Here is a 24,951-nt window from a genome sequence, read left to right as displayed (position 1 = left end):
GTGTCTCTTTGGAGCTGTTCTGAGTCACAGCAGGACCCATGGGAGACGATCGTGCCGATTTTTATCCGTCAGGGAAGTCCTGAGAGCAGATTCTGAACAGAGATGATTCTGCTTGCATAGGCCATTAGACTTGTGTGATACGCCGTGGTGTGATGTAGCCTATCACTGAGGTTCTGGGCCATTGCAGCCCAAAGGTGTCGCTATCTGCAGGTTACCACTGTCTTTTTGTGTGTTTTCCCCAAGCCATCAGTCTGTGGTTTTGTATTGCCATTTGCTCTCGTTTGTTTTTATGCCCGATGTGCTCCTGTCCCGAACCTAACCCTACTCCAGCCCCTGTAACACTGATTAATTCGCCCTCATCTGTTTCTCTTTATTGCCTGTATTGCTGCCATCTGTGTCTCATTGTGCTCCACCTATCATCTGCCTCTCTGTTTATTGCTGAGTGTACTTTATTTTCATTTTTAGAATCTTCTTATTGATACATAATCTTCTACAGCTATAAAATGATACAAACTTCAACAAATATATATATGTACAAATAATAAAGCTGAAGAAAAAAAGCTGACCGTAATATATGAAGATAAAAAAGTATATTTTTTAATAGGGAAAAGAAGGAAAATAAGAGAACCTCAACTAACTAAAAAAGAACACCACTAACCACAAAAAAAAAGAAAGGAGGGAAAAAAAACCCATGAGGAATCAACCCCTGGAGCAATACGTCTTACCATCATCTATATAAATAAAGAAAAAGAATCATCAACTGCCAATTCATGTTTATATTGAATAAAATTGGAAGAAACCATATTAAATAATTCAAATTAAATGATAATACTTGGCAAAAGAGCCTCATCTTCTCTCAAAATCGAATCAAGCATCAAAAGTTCTACTTCTAATTTTTTCCAAACGGAGACATAACATTACTTGAAAAAACCATTAAATTAATGTAGGGACAGAGGTATATTTCCATTTTTATAAAATAGCCCTTCTTGCCAACAATGCAACAAATGCAATTACATGTTGATCTGAAGATGAAATACCCTGAATATGATGTGGATCTGTTCCAAATAGAATAGTCAATGTATTAGGTTGTAAATTGATTTTCCGAGCTTTAGAAATTGTAGAAAATAAAGATTGCCAAAAGGATGTTAATGAAGAACATGACCAGAACATATGTGACAAAGTGGCCACTTCAGTTTTACACCTATCACAGTAATTGTCTATATTAGGAAATATTTTGGACAGTCTCTCCTTTGATAAATAATAACGGTGAACAACTTTAAATTGAATTAAACAATGATTGGCACATATCAAAGAAGAAGTTACCATTTTCAGAACTCACAACCAATCTTCATTAACAAAGGTCATATTAAGTTTTCTCTCCCAACTTTGTTTAACCTTTAGTGAGAGGTTATCTTTTTGTAGTAAAAATAAATTATACATTCCACCAATGGAACCTCTTACTAAAGGATTCAAAATCAAAATGGTATCCAATAAATCAGATTCTTGCAGATATGGAAACTTAGGTAAGTATTGTTGTAGGAAATGTCTAGTCTGAAAATATTGCAGAAAGTGTGTATGAGAGACAGAATATTTGCTAATTAACTCTTTAAAAGTCATCAATGAACAATCTCAAAATAAATCTGTAAAAGAACGTATCCCCTTATTTCCTATTTCTCCATTGGAGAAAATTGGGATTGGTTATTGAAGGCTTAAATAAAAAAAATTCGATACAGAGAACTAGACAATTTAAATTGTTTAAAATTTTAAAAATTGTGAAACTAAAACCAAATCTGTAAGGACTGTTTAATAACAGGGTACAAATTTAAATTTGGAAGTTTAAAAAGCTGTAAATATAATGGAGCTCCTAATAATGAGGTTAGATAAAATTGTATGGCAGCTTTTAATTCCAAATCAATCCAAGCTGGTTTTTGGCTCTTATCGAGCCAAAAATATATCCAAAAACATAATTTTTGGATATTAACAGCCCAATAATACAAACTTAATTTAGGAAGAGCAAGTCCACCATCTTTTTTAGATTTTTGTAAATGATACTTATTAATTCTTGGTCTTTTATTGTTCCAAATAAAGGACGAAATAATAGAGTCAATTTGATCAAAAAAAATTTTTAGTTAAAAAGATAGGTATATTTTAAAAAATATATAAAACTCTAGGTAACATCATCATTTTCACAGCATGGATATGACCTATTAAAGAAAGAGTAAGTGGATTCCATCTAGAAAATAGTTGTTTCATGGAGTCCATTAAATGAATTACATTAGCCTTATAAAGATTTTATATTCTTTAGTAATCATAATACCTAAATATTTAAAAGAATTAACAATTATAAATGAAATATCATTATATATAAAAACAGATGCATTTAATGGAAACAATTCACTTTTATTCAAGTTAAGTTTATATCCTGAAAATTTTCCAAAATCTTTTAGTGTTTCCAAAAGATTAGGAATTGATTCCTCAGGGTTCAAAATAAAAACCAAAAGATCATCTCAATAAAGAGAAATCTTATGTATGGTCACATTCATAGAAATACCATGAATATTATTAGCTTCACGGAGTGTTATGGCCAAAGGCTCCAGTATGAGATTAAATAATAAAGGGCTTAATGGACATTCCTGTCTAGTACCAAGTGAAAGTGAAAAAAGAAGACCTGAAATTATTAGCAATGACCATAGCAATAGGATTCTTATAGATCATTTGAATCTACCTATTGAAATTATTACATAAACCAAATTTTTCTAATACTTTAAACAAATATGACCACTCAACTCTATCAAATGCCTTTTCTGCGTCAAGAGAAATAACACATTGGGGTTCCTTAGATAATGATGAATATATAATGTTCATCAATCCCTGAACATTGGAGAAAGAGTAACAGCCTTTAATAAAGCCTGTTTGATCCATAGAGATGATGTTAATGAACTATTTTCCAAATGGTTCGCCATTATCTTAGAGAGAATTTTTGCGATCCATATTTAATAACGAAATAGGTTGATATGATGGACATTCAGCAGGATCTTTATCTTTCTTAAGGATTAAGGAAACAGAAGCTTCATAAAAAGAAGGTAAACTTCCCTACTCAAAGGATTCATGAAATAATTCCAAAAGATATGGAGAAAGTAATCTTCCAAATTTTTTGTAAAATCCTACCGAATAACCATCAAGACCAGGACCAGGACCAGGAGCATTACCTGACTGCATTGACAACATAACTTTCTGAATTTCATGCTCAGTAATTGGAGCATCAAGCATCTATTGATCTTCAACGGTAATTTGAGAAAATTTAATCTTATGTAAAAAAAAGGCTTCATTTTGGAGGAATTTGCAGGAAATTGGGATCTATAAAGATCAGAATAAAAATCCTGAAAAATATTATTGATGTCTTCATGGTTACTTGCCTTATCTCTACTTTCCTTATGAATCTTTAAAATTTGTCTCTTAGCTCTAGCTGCCCTTAATTGGGAAGCTAAGAGCTTATTATTTTTATCCCCAAAAATATTAAACTAACTTTTCAATTTAAGCAAATATCCTTCAATGGGATATGTTAATAATAAATTATATTGTGATTGTAATCCCACTCTTCTTTCAAACAAAACAACAGGAGAGGTTGCAATAATGTTATCTAAGTCTTCAATTTGTTTAGAGATTTTATCTAATTTCATTCTTGTCTGTTTCTTCAACTTAGCTATAAATGAAATAATATGACCACATAAGTAAGCTTTTAATGTATCCCAAATTACTAACTTTGAGACATTTCCTATATTATTAAGGAGAATAAACTCTTTTATCCGAGTTTCAATAAACTCAACAAATTCTGAACTTTGTAACAAAGGTTCTGGAGAACGCCAAAGTGGTCTGGTAGATGCAACATCTTTCAGTTCAAATATTAGGTTTAGAGGAGCATGTTCAGAGAGAACAATTGCATCATATTCACATTTCTGAACATTAAATAAAAGTCGAGGGTTGACTATAAAATAGTCGATTCTTGAATATTTATTATGAACGTGTGAGAAAAAAGAATATTCTGTATCTCTAGGATGCATATGCCTCCAAATTACAAGTAAGCCATAATCAATTAAAAAAGAATTAATAAGTGATACAGAACGATTAGGGTGTTGATGTTTGGATGATGAGTTATCCATTAAGCACCCACTAATAACATATATTCATTTAGATCAGGTAATAGTGCAAAGCTTTAAAAAATGTGGGATAATTTGGTCCATAAATATTAACCAAGACCATTTTCCTGTTATGAATTGTTCCTTTTATGATCAAAAATCTACCATTAATATCAGCTATAATATCCTCCTGGTTAAAAGGAATATTGGAATCAATAAAAATAGAAACACCTGCCATTTTACTTTGAGAGTTTGCATGAAACTGGGAATCCTCCCAAAATTTAAAAATTCGATTTTTATCACATAACCTGATATGCGTCTCCTGTGTAAAGATTATATCAGGTTGGAATCGGTTAATAGTTTTAAATGTTTTCTTGCACTTAATAGGATGGTTCCAAGCATGGACATTCCAACTTAAAACATTTAACTGTTTAAATATCATGAGACTTTATATCTAAAAAAAATAGTTAGATGCATGTCAAGATAAGATAATCAAAATGGCGGAGATAAACAACAGTAATAATAATTAGCCTACTCTCCAGAATTCCATAATGGGGATAAAAAATAAAAAAAGAAAAATGAAAAAAATCCACCCAAACGACAAAGCCCGGAAATAAGTTGATATCAATCGATGCAAGCCCCAAAGAATGCATAAAAAACAATTATAAACTCCACCTGCCTAAATAAAAAGTAAAAATGAAAAGAATTCATATCTCCCTCTTCCAGATATAAAACTCATTACAGTCGACATATAACTCAATATAATTGATTTGGAAGGAACTTTGTTGTTTTTTTAAAGAAAAATGACCTTCAAATTTGAGAATAACTTTCATAATATTAGATGTCCAAAAAAATTCTTGAAATATTTGCACAGAAGAAAAACAATGACCACCTTTAAATTATCCAATCTATCTTTAATAAGTAAAGAAATCCAGATAATTACTTAAAAGATCTTTACAAAAGCATACGGAGCAAAAAAGCAATTAATTCATTTAAATGCTATAAACAGAAAAAAAATTCAAGATGGTTCAAAGTTATCTACAGTCTTTCAACAGTTCTCCTGCTATGTCTTCTGAGGTTAAAACCATCCAAACCAGTCTGTTTCAGAGATAAAAGTACATTTTAAGGTAAAGGCTTTCTATAACCATCAAATCTTCTGATTTCATCACTGCTAACATCGTGAGACAATCAAACAGTTGAAATCATCCAAATTCAGGCTACAGACTCGTCAGGCAGAGAATTAATAAAATGCAATGCTTCAGCTGGGTCATCAAAAATATGAACCCCAGAATTTTTGACAAAAAGCCTTAATTTAGCTGGGTATTGAAGTGATGGATACAGCATTTTTTGATAAGCCATACACATAGCCGGAGCAAATCCGCAATGATTCTTAACAAGTTCAGGAGGAAAATCTCGCTTGGAACAACCTGACTGGGTTGCGATCCAGAGTCCAGGTTGATGCTGGGTGGTTCACCCCATTTTACTCTTCCTCTGTTTACAGTAAAGTTGCAACTGAGTCACTTGCTGGGTCATTTCAGAGGGTGGTAAGTGTCAAACATCAGGGCCTGTGAAAGAAATGCTGCACGGAGAGATCTTCTGTTTCAGGATTCGCCCAGAGTTTGACGTCTGGGTCAGTCCCTGGAGGAATAGGATGGCACGGTGCTGTTTGAGGGCAGCACAGTAATGTAGTTAGCATAACACTTTATAGCACAAGTGATCAGAAGATCAGGGTTCAATTCCTGACATTATCTTTAATGAGTTTACAAGTTCTCCCTGTGATCACGTGGTTTTCCATCAGGTGGTCCAACTTTCCCCACATTCCAAAAAGACATTCGGGTCAGGGTTGGTAAGCTGTGGGCATGCTACATTGGTGCAGAAGTGTAGCAACACCGGTGGGACGCCCAGCACATGTTCGAGCTGTGTTGGACATTAACAGAAACAACACATTTCATTGTATGTTTTGATTTACATGTGATAAATAAAGCTGATCTACATCTTTACCCAGAATGACAGGCAATTGCAGGCTGTTGTTGAACTGGAGGAAAGGATGGGACGAGACTGTAGGGACAGGAATGGACAACAGGAGAACGGGTGTGTATGTGTCTACAGTGCCTGGGCTGTCACGTGTGGGGGGAGACATTGGGAGCTGTAGGAATGTGACAGCTCTCTGCACTACAACGAATAGACTGACGCAGAGTGCGTCCTCAGGAGAGGAAGGAAATAAAACCCTTTCATATAGACGCAGCTCTCTGGTGGGGAGTCTGCAGCCCACAACTTCCTGAGGTCTGAGTTCAGAGAGGAGAAGGGCAACTTCTGGAGGACCTGTGAGAATTAGAGAGACATGGAGATCGTCCCCAAACACAGGCTTGATGATGAGAGACCAAACAATGAATTCACTAAGGGCAGAATTAGAATCAGGCTTAGTAACCTGACATTCAGTATATCATGAAGTGAATTATTTTGTGGCAGCAGTACAGTGCAAACATAAAACTGACTATATATTACAAAAATAAATAAATAGAGCAGAAGAGGAATAGTGAGGTAGAATTGATGGACCATTCATAAATCTGATGGCAGAGGAGAAGTAGCTATTCCTGAAATGATGGGTGCAGGGCTTCAGGCTCCTGTATCTCCTTCCATGGTAGAAATGAGAAAAAGGAATGTCCCAGATGGTGAGGGTCCTGAATGATGGACTCTCCTTTCTTAAAGCACCACAGCTTCAAAATAAAGACCCCGACCTACATTTGAGGAAATATTTGTTCTTCTCCACCCTCCAATTACTCAATGGTCTATGAATCCATGAACAGTACCTCACTATTCTCTTGTACTGCTTATTTATGGATTTATTGTAACTGAAGGCCCAGAGAACAACAATAAACTCACCAAGATCCAGGTCCCAAAGGAGGTAGATTTTCACTTTGTGGTCTCCACCGTTTCCCACTCCACCCAGAGCAGAGATGATGGAGGGGGACTGTGGGAGCAGGAGGAATTTATGAAGGATGAGGTTGTAGGAAAGCACCAGAGGTGGAGTTAAGAGAAATTAGTTGGACTGAGAAGGTCAGGAGGATGGGGGTTGAAAGGAGAGTTAGGTGGGGAGAAGTAGGGGCTTAGGAGAGGTCAGGAATGGGTGTGTACCTCAGCAGAGTAGAGCAACTTTAGTAGAAATGGGCCAGCGGCAATGTCTTCAACAAGCTACCTTCATCTTCAGCGGGGTTCGCAATGGAAGGAAACAGTGGGCAATAATGACTGTTCCTATAATTCCTTGGAATTGAACATCAACTCAAAAAACTGAGGGAATATCCTTAGGACCAGGAGGCATTGATCTGGCCCAAAACAGGGTCGATGGACCAACAGAGACAGACTCCTTCTCCAATTCCCTGAGGTTCCAGTTCTACTGGGCCTCCTACAACAGACTTTGGTGATTTGATGTGGGAAGTGGGGAAAGGGATTTGTGGTGGGAATTGCAAACCATTCCATGGTCATTCCACTGGAGACGTTGATCCCTCCAGCCCCAGCCCCCAGAAGCTGTGCTGGTTGTGGGGAATATCTGGGCTGAAAGGTGGCCTTGCTTGGAGACAGTGATGTCCAGTGTCTGTGGGCAGTGAAGGTGACCTCTGCTCCACCAAGAACACATCTCATGTGTCTTCAGGTCAGTCAAGGACAGACCCCTGACGTAACACTGACTCGTGTTGCCACACCCATTTCTCTAATATGATGGGGGGGGGGTGGGTCATTCCTCTCACCGTCTGATAATCCATGTACAACCATCTTTCTACAGTTCAAAATCTCATCACTTTTAATTATTACACAGTGGACTCAGTACAATAAGATTTATTTATTTAAGATACTTTTATTTTATGAATTTTGAACAATAGTCCAGTGATTTTCATGCATGAACAAATTCATAAATAAAGAGCTTTATTCCCACTAAAATATCATATTTATTTCTTGTATAGATGGTTTCAAAAGGGATGTAGCACACAACACTGGCACTGAATTGCCATTTATAAAGGCAGAAGAGGAGAGACGTGATGCTTCTCTGGTGCTGAGTTAGCCAATCACAGGATACAATCGGAACTCAAATTGGTGTGTGTGTGTGTGTCTGTATGTCTGTCAGTGTGCATCCGTGCGAGCGCGTGCCTGTGTTTTTCTGCTGCATATGTGCTTCAGGTCTGTGTGTGTATGGTTGTCTTTTATGTGAGTGTTTGTGCACATGCGCATCTGTGTATGTTTCTGCTATACATGTGCTTTAGGTCTGTGTAGTGAGTGCCTATGTGCGAACATGAATTGTGCACATATCCAAGTTCTGTGCCAATCTACTACATGGGTTTTGTATCCGTTAGAGTCTGATGTACATTGTGTATCTGATCTTTATGTCGAACCTCTACAGATGCAACATGTTAGAACAAGGCCAAGTTCAAATCTGGTATCTCACTGTGACTTCAGGTAAACTCTCAACAAAGTTGGCACCAAAGTCATAAATCTCATAAGGAACAACAATTAAAATAACAGGATATCTGTGTAAAACTTGGAAATGTAGCAAAAATCCGGACATTTATTTATAATCACACTCATCATAACAGCAAACAACACACATATTATTATACAGACACATTTTCATATGCACACACTTCTAGAATTCCAGTTAGATTCTGCCTTTTTACAAGCTCAGTACAAGCCAAATAATTCTGCTGGTGAGACCACTCCCGCAAAGTAGCTTTCCATTCTTGGCAGTGGGTCATGAATCCACAATCTTCAGAGCCAGACGCCAAGCGAGAGCGCAAGAGAATGAAAGACAGAAACTCCACTCAGAAGAATCATGTCATTGGGTCATGAATGAGTCTGGTTGTCTTACTTTATAAGTCTAGATAAAACAAAATGAGATTGCCATTATTTGTCTTACTCCAGACAAAATTGGGTTAAGTCCAACCTTAAGGAGGTAAAATTCTTCTATTCACTGCCCTGGGGGTTCTGCCAGAAGAGTCAAAGCTCCTTGGCATTCATGGTCAGCAGGAGGGCTTGAACGGGAACAAGAACCACAGTGTGCTCATCACCTGTGTTGGCCCACAATGGTCCGTTGGGAAGCTGGTGCCTACTCGTGTGTGGTGGGCAGAGGATGGGGCAAGGCCAAAGTACCTTGCCGAGACCCTGCAGACACCACTCCCAGCAAGGAGAGCAAACTGACTTGTTATTCAATCATCAGATCTCATGCAGCAGCAGAGGGCGGCAAAAGGCAAGTGGAGGCAGAAACAATCTCATTATTTGCATGGATTAGAGTTTCAGCTGTGAGGTTTCACTGTCCATTCTCAGGAGCTGTAACCCCACCAATGTGGGACTTAAACTGGTGATTCGGGGGTGGGGGGGGTTCTGTGGGTCTCGAGCTGAGATCATGAGAGGATGTTATAGAAATCCAGCAGTGTGTCGGGCCCACTATTGTCACAAAGTGATTCACACTCATAGATTTCCTTATCAGGAGACCAATCATTTTGGATCAGTCATAACATCTCCTCCTCACTGACAGTCAAGGATGTGTGTTGAGCTCATGGCTCTACTCTGTCCAGACTCCTGTGGCTAGGCCTTGCTCAAATACCATCTACTCCAATAGGAGTTCGAGGAGACTCAAGAAGGTGCATCCATCTTTAAAGACCCTCACCATCCGGGACATGTCTTCTTCTTGTTGCCACCATCAGGGACGAGGATAAGAGACTTCTATCATCAGATTTCTGAACACACCATGAACTCTATCCAGTTGCCTTTTGCATTATTTATTTTGTAACTCTTAGTAACTTTTATGTATTGCAGAGTTCTGGGACCAGAAATTAAGTAATTTCACAACATATGTCAGTGATAATAAAACTGTGTTGTAGGGGAAAGAATTGCGAGGGCTAATAATTAATAAATAGTGATGTGTGTTGTTCTAATCTGGAAACAGGAAACTGCAGACTAAAGTAGTGACATTGAATGCAGCAGCGATGCTGCCCAAATTTCAGGGACTTCACTAATGATGAAATAGCATGTCCTCATCATTGTGTCAGAAAATTGGATTTATTGCTATACCTGTGGTAATCATTTTATTCTGCAATCTGGAACTTGTCGTTTCCTCAATTAACTCTTCATCTAGATGTCATTCTGTTGTAAAAATGTACTTTTACAGGTAATCTCATCAACTGAAAATGTAAAAGCTGCATCAAATTCACATTCAGCTAGATCAGCTTTGCCAGGTTTCCTGGTGTTTAAATGGTTAATTTAATATCAGAGAAAGTATGCAGAATATAGCCTGAAACTCTCACTCTTCGCAGACATCCACAAAACAAATTACACCAAGGATTGACTGACAGGAATATGAGAATCCCAATGACCCATCCTCCCCCTCCCATGCACAAGTAAAGGTCCTCCCCCTCAGCTTCCTCCACCACTTGCACCAGCAAAAGCACTGACACTGCTCCACCTCACCCCCGGCCAACATGCAAGCAATAGCATGGTGTGCATCAGTTTTTAATTGATTTGCCCATTATTTCAAATACCATCTCTGAGATCTTTCAGGTTGTTCCAAGAAACTGATTCTGAAATCTGATGCTGATACAGCACGGCAACAGGCCTCGTCACGAACTAGCCTATACCAACCAGGATGCCCCATCCAAACTTATCCCATTTCTATAAAATTTTCCTATCCATTTACATCCACCTACCATTTAAAAGTTGTTTTTGTACCTAACTCAAGCAATTCCTCTGGCTGCTCATTCCACATGTATACTGCAGTAAATGTGGCTGGTCTGGTTCAGTTAGTTAATGGTGACTGCTCCAGGATGTTGATGGAAGGAACTCAATGACATCATTGAATCTCAGGGATAAGTGGATTGATGTGCTCTTGATGGAGGTGTTGATTGTGAATTATTTCCCACTTCTCAGCCTATGCCTGATTGGAGGAATGAAGTTCCTGAAACATTCACTCTTTCCCCTTCTACAGATGTCAAAAGAGAACCACTACTGTCATCGACCCAAGACACTCAGTTTATTTCTGCCTCTGCGGACACAGCCTGACCTTCTGAAGATTTCAGTCCTTCTGGATAAAGCTTCTCACCTCAGTAACGCTCATCTCCACCTCCGTGGACATGATGATGAAGCTCTTCCGTTTACTGGTCAACCATTTCCGTAATTCAGCAACCACCTTCAATAAAATGAGAATGATACATTAGTCACACCCAGTTTTAATGAATTTTATTTCTACATGATAAATTATTCGATTCTTTGTGCTAATTGTGAATTTTGCACCTATTTTCCATTTTCTGATAATTATTTTTGCAATGGTCCTCTCTATCTATTTTTGTAATGATTATGTAAGTGTCATAACACAGTTATGAGTGGTGAGAGAAACCTTTACACACTAACTATTATTTTGTAGCAAGCTTTAAAGAATTTGTTAATTTCTGCCTAGTAGAGTAAAACTATCTTTCAATCACCCTTCAGAGTCCCAAGGCCAAGTAAGAATTACAATTTACGTAGTCACTGTGTCCCATTGGCACCTTCAGTGGATCACTCAGAGAGAAGGAAATCTCCAAGATACTCGGTCAGATAGGATTAGACTTTCCACATTGCCTCCCATGGAAGAAGTTCATGGAACTAATACTGGGACTGGAAAGTGCATTGAGGCTTACAGGAAGCAGCTTGCTCAGGTGTCATGCCAAACCACCAACATCAAAAGAAGAGGATAGATTCACATATCAAAAGTATAAATGAATGTGCAGAGGCAACTTAGGATCCAAGTACATAACTCTCCATGCTATCATCTTCAAGGATTTCTGAAACTGCATGTCAAGTGCTCCTTGTCCCTCAAAGTTCCTTCAGAACACATCATTCATTGTGTATATCCAACCCTTACTTGTTCTCATCACTTCACACATACCATCATCAAATTCCATCTGCCAGTATTCTGCCCATTTTGCTCACTGATCAAGGACTGGCTGTAGCCTGAGACTGTGCTCTTCACTACCCACCACACCACCAAATTTCTTTTATCAAAGAGGAATGAAATCATGATCTTGGAAAAAATTTACAGAGGCAGAGAGCTTCTGGGTAAGGGGATGATAGGTTATAAAGGAGAGGGGATGAAAATGAAGATTGGAGGTCACAATCACATCAGCCTGATCAGATTAAATCATGATGAGAACCTAAAGGACCATGTGGCTGACTCTTGCTTCAAATTCATGGTTCAGTAAAAGACTCTACAACCATTCATCACTGTGAAAATTATATGCAGAGAGCAAGATCAGGAGGAGAAATTCATCGAGTTCCAGAGTCATAGAGCAATACAGTTTGGATAGAGGCCCTTCAACCCAGCAAGCTCATGCCAACCACGATGCCCACCCATTAGTTCCAAATTCCTGTGTTAGACCATGAGACATTGAAGCAGAATTAGTCCATTTGGCCCATTGAGTCTGCTCCTTTCAACCCCAACCCTCAAAGCCTCAACCCTCCATGTACATATCTAAATACTTCTTAAATTATACTACTGTACCTGCTTCAACCACTTCTTCTGGCAGCTTATTCCATATACTCACCATCCTCTACCACTCAGGTCCCTTTTTAAATTTTTCCCCTCTCACCCTAAATCTATGCCCCCTAGTTCTGGTCTCCCCAACTCTCTGGAAAAGACTTATCACCCATCTTATACAGTATATGTTTCTCATACTTTTAAACATTTCTGCAAGGTTGACTCTCGTTTTCCTACATTCCAAGGAATAGAGATCTAAGCTGGTCAACCTCTCCATATAACTCAGGCCCTCTAATCCTGGAAACATCTTCAAATATTGTCTGCCCCCTTTCCAATTTACCATGACTTTCTGATAACAGGGTGACCAAGAGCATATACAGTATTCCAATTGCATCCTCACCAACAACTTATGAAACTGCAAAATTATGTTCAATAGCCAATGCTCATTGCCCTGACTAATGTAGGCCAGTGTGCCAAGTGCCTCTTTCGCCACCCTGTCCACCTGACACTGCTTTCAAACTCGTACTCCTAGGTTCCTCTGGTCTTTTACATCCCAGTTGCCCAAACATTCACAGTATGTGTCTGTAGGGAAGAGATTCTTACCCGGTGATTGGAAACGCAGTAAATGAGGAAAACAAACAGACCCTGGAGACTGTTGATGACCGTGAATAAGTGGGAGAACACTGCAGTGCTCTTATGAACTTGAAATATTCCAAAGATCCATGTGGTTCCCAAAACAAACATCCGTGCTGCAGCCTTAATGGTTAGGGACCTGTAGAGAAGAAGGAAAAAGAAACCAGGTGAATGAAAATCACAGGAATGATGAAGTTCCTTTCATGTGGGATCTTTCATACCCACAGGACTTTATCAACAGCCAACAGCACATTCTTGTGTTTATTGGATACATTGCTGGGCCCCAGGCATCACTGGAAAGGATATTGCTTATTGCATCAAAACTGCCCTTAAGAAGGCGGTGGTGTGTCACTGCCTGGAAGTGCTGCTTTCCTTCTGGTCCAGGTGCTCCCATGAAATGGTGGGAAAATGAGTCCCAGGATTTAGACTCAGTTACAGCAGAGGAGCAGTGATATATTTCCAATTCAGGGTTCTGTGCTACATAAGACAAGAAGCAGGTGCAGATGTTGCTTCTTTGAAACTTCCCTGTCATTTGGTAAGGTCATGGTTGGTCTAATCTTGGTTTCCACAATACTGTCCTGTACTCCGCAAACTCCTTGACTCTGAATAACTCCATATCTGCATCACCCTGGGTTAGAGATGAATGATTTTTCAAGTGTTATGTGTCATGAACAAAGCTGATGGAAATTGGGTCCAGAGCTGAACCCTCCCCCCCCCCCCCCCGGGAACTTTGCTGCTAATGAGAGAGAGAGAGAGAGATGAAGAACAGAGGTAGAGGCAACTGCTACAGATAAGAGAGAGAGAGAGACAGATGAGTTAAGTATTATGGCTTCTTCACTGATGGAAAGGTAAAAAATCTTTTGCTATGAGGACACTTCTTTGCTCTTTAACATTCTTGCTGAGACAGCAGGAAGTTTACTAGTTTGATGGACATGGACATATTGAGTTGATGGATGGCTGATCTCCTGTCAATGGGGATAAAAGACGGGTCTGAGGAGACACCCTCAGACACACCAGTGGACACTGAAAGAGTGTTGTGCACCCACAGGAAGGTGGGGGACTGGAGGATTGGTTCAGGAGAATCGGTCTGGAGTACGGTGGATGAAGGCAGACTGGTGGGGACTTGTGTGTGTGTCCAGCCCTGCCTGGGTGACGAGTCCATCACTGAAGAATGATCTAGCCAGGAATGGAACGGTCACAATCGGTGACCCCAACGGTACAATGGAACAAGAAGACGACGGAAGGTTTGCCTGCAGCAGCTGCTCATTTCTTGCTCGCTCTCTCTCCAACATTGCAACACTACAACAACTACTTCAGCACAAACTGAACTGAACTGAACTCTATATTCCCTTATGACTATTCTTTTACCCCTAGACTTTGATAGAGCTTGGTTCTGATTCTTATTCTTGCACTTCTGTATTTATCATTGCTAACCTGTTTTATATGTATATTTGCATTTTTGATACTGTTTTGCTTAGTTTACTAATAAACACCTTTAGTTACAGTACCACCAGACTCCAACGTATCATGCCATTTCTGCTGGTCTGTTAACCCAGTTACGGAGTACGTAACACAAGTAAAAGAGTCTCTCCTGATTCCATTTTGTAGTGTGTCACCCCCTATCTGGAAAGTGTTCATTACAATGAACACCATCCTCTCACACCTTCTCTATCCCCTTCATAATCTTCTATTTTGCAATGTGGGCCCTTCTCACCCTTCTAACTTATAATGAGTGAAGTTCCATTCCGCTTAAATGTCTCTTGAACATCAACCCAGCCTAAGAATCAGCCTGGTAAACCTTCTCCACAGTGCACACCAGTCAATTTGTGGACAAACTGAAACACAACAATATAAGATCATCTGGTCATTTTGATGTTGAGTAAGTTGGCCTCGTCTTTTCACAAGAAAGCTAGAAGCCAGAATTTGGGTTTCAGACGTCTGATGTGTCGGACACTCAGGATAGACCAGCAGGTTATTGCCTTTGGCCTTTGAGCATCCCTCAGTGTTGATAGACAGGATTAAATCAACTGAATGATAGAGCTCCTAGCTAATAAAGTTTGGAGAGACAGGGCTAGAGATGCTTTACTTGTGTTTAGGGTGACTGATGCATTTGCCTGTGTTGCTGCCAAGCACCTCCAGCCCCATAAACAAGAATGCATCCTGAGGGTGAGTGGGAAGAAGCCTTCAGGGCTGCTCAGAATCACCTCATCTGTCTATGCAGATCTATATCGCAGAAGGAGTACTTCTGTCATAAAGTCCAAATGCCTTCTGAAAACCCAATGGCTCCTCCTTCTCTACCTTATTTATTATTAGATTCACGATAGGAAACATGAGTTTCCCTTCATGATACAACGTTGGCTCTGCCTGGTCATGCTCAGATTATTGAAGTGCCTCCTGAATGAGACCTTAATGATGTGCCCCATCTTTTGGTGATACCATCACCTTACATTGTCTGTGCACCTGTTCCTGGTCATTGGGTTTGAGCGTAAGTGGCAGCAACCGTGTCGGTCCTGACACATTTCCACCAGCAATCGCCGGCCAATGACCTGACTAGCTCCCCACTTCCAGTGTCACCAACGGCAGGAATCAGCACCATGGACAGAGACCCCACCTGGGAACCTGGAACCCCACTCACTCACCAGGATCAACTGTAAAACAAAATACTAATATAAAAGACAGAGTTAATTTGTTGTTACAAATCAACAAATATCATGTTATACAGTCAGTAGTCACTTTATTAGACACACCTGTAAACCTGTTCGTTAATGCAAATACCTAATCAGCCAATCATGTGGCAGCAATTTAATACATAAAAGCATGCAGACATGGTCAAGAGGTTCGGTTGTTTATCAGAATGGGGAAGAAATGTGATCTGGGTGACTTTGAATGTGGATTAATTGCTGGTTCCCTGATGGGGTGGCTTGTGTATCTCGGAACTGCTGATAGATACCCTAGGATTTTCACGCAGCACAGTAATTAGATAAGGGAATCTCAACTGAAGTTCCATGAGAGGGCGCTAGAGATCATGATTAAAAAATAAACATCTTTTTTTGAACTTCGCGCAATTCTCACAGTGGTGAGCAGTGATCAAGCAGCCCCTCCAGCAATCTCGTTCGAGGTCTCTCAGCCCAGTGTGGCATTGCGCAGTCGGACCGTGTTTGTTTGCTTGAGTCCCTTCTCAGTTTTTAACGCCATATAAAAAGTGATAAAATGTGAGCGCTGTATTGCGTGAGTGGGAGGATGGGAAGTTTATAATTGGTGAGGGTTGTATTGCACGGAGGAGAGGATGGTAGGCTGATAAGGAGTGTTAAGTGTGTTATCAAAATATTGAATGAACTCGCCCAATTTGGGCTGTGACATTAGCATCTCCATCCCAAATTACCTCTCCCAACTTCCCCTTATGGGAGTGAACAAAGTCTGTCGGTGTAGTCTAAAATTGGAAGGAAATTGTGGCGACTTTTGAAGAGGAGGTGTGAGTTGGGAGAGGAGAATTCTAGGCCTAGCCCTATGAATAATTCTGATAAGGTTAATGATGAAGAATTATAATTGTAAAACAGTTCACCAAGGTGAGTCCGATTGGCAGAAAAAGGCAAGGAAGTGAAAGGTGTGCAGGAGTGCAAGAAATGCTTCAGAGAGTGGCAGAAGAACACGGTGGACATTCCTGCAAGATTGTTCACATTGTATGGGACCCTCTCCCGCGTGGTGATCGGGTGGTGATGCAGCCACTGTGATAGGATGAGGACTAGTCCCCCTAGCAGCTAGAGCACCCTCCCTCCACCAGTGCAGGAACACCCTGTCTGGATGAGACTAGACTCCATTCTCAACAGCTCTCGGTAAAAGTGTGGCAGTTTTCTCAGAGTGACAGGGCTGATGCTGCCCAATGGAAGCCGCCTGTCCTCCTGCAGGCAGAGAAAGGGTGTCGTCTGGAGGGTGGTCGCTATTCAGGTATCTCTGCAGGGTACTGAGGTGGAGAGCTGCCAGCTGGGCTGTGCACACGCACCAATGACCTCGGTGCTCGGGACTGCAGCAGAGACCCAGAATTCGTCCACCAGTCTCCACTGGGTCCTGGAGGCAAAAGCAGTCAGCGGGTCTAAAGTAATCAATGGGTTTTACATGGATCGGTGATCCATGTTGTCCTACTCCATTGTGCCTAGTCTGTAGCAAACAACATACAAATATCGCTATGGCTCCCGCAAAATTTAAAAGACACTTAACTACAAATCACATCCATAGGACATGTAAAGGTGCTGAGTATTTTGAATGACTACTGGAATCTCAAAATAAATAGATGAAATCTTTTGAAAATAAATTCACAGTCAGTAAAAGGGTTCAAGAAGCAAATTATTTGGTAGCACTAAGACCAGTTCAATTGAGAATATTTAAAAAACTGTGTAAAAACCTAACCAAAGAGCACACTAATCCCCTGTTCCATTCAGAAATCCAGTGGCATAGTGGTGGAAGTGTTCTCAACAGGGTGCTTGAGCTGAACTTTGAATTGCAGGAGCACTTTCAAGAAAATCTAGTAGGCTAGAATTTGCTAAGTGTTTTGAAGATGAAGAAAGGTTGCAGAAGCTAGCCTACATAACATACATTTTTCATCTTATGAAAAAGTTGAACAAGGCCCTGGAGAAAATATTTTGACTTCAAGGAGCAAGAAATTTGGATTTAAAAGGAAACCAACTTTGGAAAAATCAAGCTGCAAAAAGAAAGCTTAAAATATTTTCTCTTTTGCTTGAGAGTGAGGAAGGATCGTAAAGTCTCAAGTCTTATTGAAAATGACCTGGAAGAACTGTTGACAAAGTTGAAGACTATTTTTCCTTCCTTTCAACACAAGCGTATGACTGGGAGAGGATCCATTTTCTAGATGTTCTGCTCAGCCTTGGAACTTGTCTTTGAGCGAAAAGGAAGAACTTTGTTAGATGCAGTCTGATCTTGCACTCAAGTTGAGATTTACTGACCTGCTCTTGGACAACTTCTGGATTTCTGTGAAAAAATATCCTGCCATTCATAAGAAAGCAATGGACATTTTGCTGCAGTTTCAACTTCTTACATGTTTCAGCAAGCTTTTTCTTGTTTAACAAGCATCAAGAGCAAGGATATAAATCGTCTCATTTCAGTTGAAGGTGGAATCCATGTGTACTTATCTCAAGTTTGACCCAGATTGAGAAATTTATTATTTTTGCCTTATGAGTTTGTAAAATTTATGAAAGAAAGAAACAGTAATTCTAAGAATGGTAAGCTAAGCTTAACTATCTGTTTATTTCAAGAAAGCCTGGCTAAAACTTCATTCTCTGCTCGAAAGAGCACTGACAATTGTTTTTGGATGAATATATCTACAACTTACTGATTATGATAATATACTGTGAGCTCTAGATATAATAATTTATATGCAGGGGCTCCTAGAGAGATGAAAATTATTTCCAAGGTTCCTCTCGGACAAAAATGTTGAGAAAGGCTGATCCAGAGTTTACAGAGAATGGAAAAAAAAGACCAAAAAAAAGTAGTTCTGTGGGCAAAAACACCTTGTGAGGTCAGAGGAGAAAGGAGAATGGCCTGACTGGTTCAAGCTGAAAGAAAGATAACAGTAACTCAAATAACCACACATTACAACAGTGGTGTTCAGAAAAGGTTCTTTGAACACACAGCACATCAAACCTTGAAGCAGATGGGTTACAGCAGCAGAAGATGTTGGTGCATCTAATAGGTATGCCTAATAAAGTATGTCAGTGGTAGTAAAGTTTTTCATTGCTAACAAACCTGATTCTGATTCTGAAAGGTGAGGTATGTGCAAGGAGATCTTGGTGTTCCCTCCCTATAATTATCTAAAGAGGATGCAAGTGCATATATTTACTTTGTTACATCAAGGATGTCTCAGACATTTGGGACCTAGCCACATGGGTCATGTGCTGTTGGCTCTCAGTAGGAGTGTCTCTGTGTTTTGCCAGGTCACAAACAACAGCAGCTTCCATGTCAGGACTCTGCCCCATGTCGGGGTCCTGACAGGCTGGGCTAGTGATGGACACATAGTGGAAAATAGAATAGAGAACAGGCACAGTACAGACCCTACAGCTCATGATGTTGTGCTAAACTTTTAACCTACTCCAAGATTAAGCTAATCCTTTCCTCCCACATCAGGCTTCTTTAATCTTTCATCCATGTGCCTATCTAAGAGTACTTCAAATGCCCCTAATGTACCCCCCTCTACCACCACCCCTGTTAGAGTGTTCCACACTCACACCACTCTCTGTATGAACAACTTATGTCCAAGATCGTGCTTCATCCCCCGCCATTACTTTTCCTTGAATCACCTTAAAATTATGCCATCTTGTGTTAGCCATTGTTGCTCTGGGAGGAAGATGCTGGCTGTCCACTCCATGCCTCATATCATCTTATATACATCCATCAAGTCACTTACTTGGTTTCCTTAAGCTTCGACACCTCCTTGTTGCGCGAGTTGAAATGGCGTCTCAGTAAGTAGACAGTCGAAAATAAAAGGACTGTATTGACCTGGAGATAGAGAAGGAGAGAGTGCAAGAGTAAAGGGAGAAATTGCAAGAAAGAAATAGTGTGTGTGTTAGAGAGGGTGAGAGAATGATAGAGGGAAGAGTAAAAGAGGATGAGAGAGAAGAAGAGTGAGTTTCATTAGAAAGGCAGAGTGGATCCTCCAAATCCCACACTGAATTCACCCCTCCCATTTTCCATTCTCACTCATTGACACTCACACTTACTCCACAATGTTCATTGGCTTTGCCCATGACAATCTCTCTTGCTTTATCTAAAATTCTCTTTGTCCCCCATGTCTCCCCCTCAAACTCTCCACTCATACAATTTGGAAAAACAACATTTCTCCAGTTGTGACTCAGGGATGCAATTTTCCACAGGATGTGGATGTATTGGGATGACTGGGAAACCCAAGAGAGGAATTAATGGGAATTGTTCACCCTTCACCACTAAGATGAGTCAGTGGGATCTGTGGGCTGGGAACTTCAGGCCAGAAGGTTGGGAAGCAGGACCCCAATCTCTCTGCTTTCTTCCATCCTGCCCTGAATCAATGACCCGGTGCCCCTCAACCTGCCTATTCCTCCTCACTGCCCTTCTTAATTATGCTGACAGATACAAACAAACCCAAGGCCTAGGTCCACCCCTACTCAGTGTTAAATAAAAAGACAATGAAGATGGTGGAAAGAGATACCATACTTTAACATAGTTTAACAACAGGAACTTGCTTTTAGATCAAAATCTCCCATCATCTCCAAAGTGTGAAGCATTTGACGAACTGTCCCAACACTTGAGGTAAAGTGGTATCTAATCTGCAAATGTGCCGATGTCTCAAAGGGATGAAAGCAACCATGAAGATTCCGTTATCACTGGGCCCAGTGCACACATGACTCAGAGAGGGTCTGGGGGTGGGGGGGGGGGTGGAAATGATGGAGGAAACTACCCAGGATGATTCTAAGATAGGTGGCATTGTGGATAATGAAGTAGGTTTCAAAGCTTGCAGAGAAATTTAGGCCAGTTAGAAGAGTGGGCTGAAAGATGGCAGATGGAGTTTAATGCTGATAAGTTTGAGGTGCTACATTTTCGTAGGAATAATCCAAATAGGACATACATGGTAAATGGTAGGGCATTGAAGAATGCAGTAGAAAAGAGTGATCTAGGAATAATGGTGCATAGTTCCCCAAAGGTGGAATCTCATGTGGATAGGGTGGTGAAGAAAGCTTTTGGTATGTTGGCCTTTTTAAATCAGAGCATTGAGTATAGGAGTTGGGGTGTAATATTAAAATTGTACAAGGCATTGGTAAGGCTGAATTTGGAGTATTGTGTACAGTTCTTGTCACCAAATTATAGGAAAGATGTCAAGAAAATATAGAGAGAACAGAAAAGATTTACTGGAATGTTACCTGGTTCAGCACCTAAGTTACAGAGAAAAGTTGAACAAGTTAGGTCTTTGTTCTTTGGAGCGTAGAATGTTGAGGGAGGACTTGATAGAGGTATTTAAAATTATGAGGGGGATAGATAGAGTTGACGTGGATAGGCTTTTTCCAGTGAGTGTAGGAGAGATTCAAACAAGAGGACACGAGTTGAGAGTTAGGGGGCAGAAGTTTGGAGGTAACACGAGGGGGAATTTCTTTACTTAGAGAGAGGTAGCTGTGTGGAACGAGCTTCCAGTAGAAGTGGTAGAGGCAGGTTCAGTATTGTCATTTAAAGTACGTTTTGGATAGGTATATGGACAGGAAAGGAATGGAGGGTTATGGGCTGAGTGTGGGTCAGTGGGACTAGGTGAGAGTAAGCGTTCCACATGGACCAGAAGGGCCGAGATAGCCTGCTTCCATGCTGTAATTGTTATATGATTATATGGTTATATGTGTAGGCTGGGTGCACCCTTTGCATTGGTCAGTGGCTGGAGTCCTGGATAACACAGGGCTGGGGTTGATGGAGTCAGTGGCTCAGGGTTAGGAGTGAAAACAACAGATCAGAGGTCAAAGGCTAACCCCTAGGTCAGAGGTGCAATTGACACACACACACACCTGAGGGCCACATTCACTGATATTTCTTCGGTTATCAGATGTGCTGACCACACTGAGTGTCAGACACATTAACATTGAGAGGACACAATGCTTCTCACAGTCCATGAGTGATTTGTGAGGGGTTGTTGTACTGGACACAGCCCCAGAGCAGAGGCACCACCCTTGACTGTGGTCCTTCCCCACTGAGCTTTTGCAGTGACTGCACTGAGCTTCAGTGCATCCCCCAAGCTCATCCTTCTCAACCCTGGGCACCAAGAGACTCCAGTGCACAGTGATATCTGGTGTCTGTGAACAATGGGCACAGAGACACACCATGTAGACACACACACGGGCCTGAAAATGAAGCACACAACAAGAGAGAACCCTGGTCTGGAATGGCTGGTGTGTAGAGAGAAACAGGAAGCTTACCAGAATCACAAAACAGACCGGGCCCTGGAAACTCCAGTTAAACCCCGACTCGTGCTTCAACCAACAGCTGTGAAGATGGAAGAGTTTCGTCACCGGGTGGCAGTCAGTTTGTGAAATACATTGAGAATGTCAGCCGATCTACAGTGCAGGAAGCAGCAGCCAATCTCTGTGTGGCAAGATCCCAAAAAAAGCATTGCGTTGATGACCAATCATGCCATTGGTTAAGGGATGTTGGCCTGAATGTGGTGGAAAATGGCCTGTGCTCTTCTTTGATATAGTTTTGTTTGATAAGTTCTGTCCGTCTGAAACTACAGACAGGACTTGGCTCTGATTGCTCCTCCAGTGACAGCACAAGTGACAATGTGACTCCCCCTCAGCTCTGAACTGGAACTCAACCTCCGTCCAGAGTTGGGCATCTGCTGTAAAACTGGGAGGGCAGAGCCACTTGAGAGGGATGGGGAGGGTCAGTACCCCGTCTCCCTCTGCCCCACCTGCAGAGACTAGGGTTGATAGTAACCAGTTCTCACAGCAGCAGGCAGCTGGTGTTTCAACAGAAGCTTCGTTTGCCTCTCTCATTGTGGTCAATCCCAGAAGAAGATGAGGGAATTAGACGACTGGCTCCGCAATGTTCTGTGATGCTGTGATATCAGTCAGACTCTCTTCTCCACGTCCTTGGATGGAGATCAGTGGGAGATCAGGTCACTGCAAACTCTCCCCTGTGATCACAGGTCAACTGGTTGCAGAAGTGGGTGTTGGATCAGGGTTTAAAGAGCTGTGAACCTAGACTAGGGAAATGGGTTCCAGTGACGGTTGATTGGTAGACTTCTGTTGCCCCTGTGCCTTCTGAGGATTCTCCTCTGGCCCATGGCCAATCTCAGACCTCTCAGTGGTACAGTAGCTGAGATCAGTTGGGACAGGATCTGTCAGCGGTTGAAGTCAAACCCTCCCCAGTCCCTGGCATCATTATAGACAATACCCACAATAACCCTCACAAGTCTTTTCATTTTTACAAGTTTCACGGCAGCTTCCTGCAACTCTCCATGCAATCACCACGTGGGGAATATTTAATACAAAATCATCAAGGTTTCAGATGAAGGATTTTGGGTGAATTGTCTGCTCAGAGATGGTACACTTGTTATGGTGGGTGGAGAAAGCATCAAAGGGGAATTGATGGCCATGTGTGGGAGGATAATACAGGGATGGAGGGAGATAAGGAGAGGGGCAATGGGTGTGATGGGCGAAGTCTGCAGGAAGCTAGCAGAGACCTGATGGGCCAAATGGCCTGTTTTGGCATTGTAGTCAGTTGCATCACTCTATCACATTTCCTTATCGTTTAATACTCACGCGGTCTCTGTTCCATAGCCTCCAGGGTTTACTGCCACTGAGATAATGACGATCACAGCAGGAACAGCATAAGCAGAAACGTACAGGTATCTTGGTTTGATGATATGTCTGCGAGTGTAATTGGTGACTGTCAGGTGTCTGGATGTGACGAAAAGCTGCAAACTGTCCAGGAACATCCAGACGAAGACGGCAAGGAAGAGGTAATGCAGACACCCGGCAACCAGGGCGCACACAACCTAAAGAAAGAGGCAACACAGTGGATAGTGAGCAGCTCGGGGCAAAAGCAGAGGGCAGTCAGAGACAGGGACGCAGGCAGGAACATGCAGAGACACATAGACGGTTATAGACAAGTGGAAAGAGACAGAGAGAGATAACCACAGCTAAAGATATTCACACGGACACAGTGAAAAACACAGAGTCAGAAATGGACTGACAACCTTTTCCAGCTCCCTCTTACCAATTCTCTTCTCCTCACCTGCATATTATCTCCCCTGGTTCCCATCCTTCCCTTTCTCTCCTGCTCCACATTCCTGTCCGATCAGATTCCTTTTCCTTCAGCCCTTTAACTTTTTCACCTATCACCTCCCAGCTGCTGTATTTGTACCCACCCCCACCACCCACACTCCTTCCCCCTCACCTCATCTCACATATCACCTGCCAGCTTGTATTCCTTCCCCCTCCTCTCCCTCTGATTCTGACTTCTGCCACCTTCCTTTCCAATCCTGATGAAGGGTCTCAGCCCGAAATCTCAACTGTTTATTCCCTCCATAGATGCTGCCTGATCCTCTGAGTTTCTCCAGTGTTTTGTGTGTGTAACTCAGAGATACTAACACAGCGACACTGAAATAAACTAGTACACCAACACATATACACAATGGAAGAGATAATGTGCAAACATATAAAGTACACGGTGGTGATACACACCAAAGATATATTAATGAGTAGTAATTCAGTGATACAATTAGAATAATACACAAAGGAGATGGAGGAACTCCAAGGGTCAGTAGGTATCTATGAAGGGACACAGACGTTAGACGTTTCACATTGCCTGACCTCCTCTGTTCCTCCTGCTCCTTTGTGATTTGCTCCAGGTTTCCAGTGTTTACAAACTCTTGTGAGTCCATAAACTTAGAACAACTTTGGTACTTTTTACAAAATATCTTGTTGCAGCTCCAGATCTGCAAAGTGTGCTGTTGTCATTCATTCTCCAGTGACCGGGAAACTCAGTGACACGGTTAATCCACTGCACCCCAGGGTGAATGTGAATGGGGAGGTTTGGAGTGTCCCATGAGGTCATTGGACAGGAGGGCAGAGGGAGGGAAAGGGCAACGTTCTGTGGTGACAGGACCGTGGGGAAGGGGTGGGTCTCCAATGCTCGGAGGCTTTGGCCGCCATTGCAATGAGGATCTGA

General features: G+C 41.3%; 1 protein-coding gene across 1 annotated transcript in view; it reads right to left on the bottom strand.

The window, feature by feature from the left end:
• LOC132405908 (uncharacterized) overlaps window positions 1-24,951 on the bottom strand; it is a 213,147-nt gene that overhangs the window by 132,788 nt on the left and 55,408 nt on the right. The window contains exons 17-22 of the mRNA XM_059990886.1: window positions 23,541-23,776; window positions 22,197-22,263; window positions 19,676-19,767; window positions 13,231-13,399; window positions 11,218-11,304; window positions 7,020-7,107 (exon numbers count right to left, since the gene is read on the bottom strand). Of these exons, the coding sequence (XP_059846869.1) occupies window positions 7,020-7,107; window positions 11,218-11,304; window positions 13,231-13,399; window positions 19,676-19,767; window positions 22,197-22,263; window positions 23,541-23,776 (739 nt within the window). The remainder of the gene's footprint in view (window positions 1-7,019; window positions 7,108-11,217; window positions 11,305-13,230; window positions 13,400-19,675; window positions 19,768-22,196; window positions 22,264-23,540; window positions 23,777-24,951) is intronic.

Source organism: Hypanus sabinus, chromosome 16 (assembly GCF_030144855.1).
Source record: "Hypanus sabinus isolate sHypSab1 chromosome 16, sHypSab1.hap1, whole genome shotgun sequence".
Classification (NCBI taxonomy): Eukaryota; Metazoa; Chordata; class Chondrichthyes; order Myliobatiformes; family Dasyatidae; genus Hypanus; species Hypanus sabinus.
Note: the sequence above shows the minus strand (reverse complement) of the source record. Positions and strands in the feature narration are given on the sequence as shown.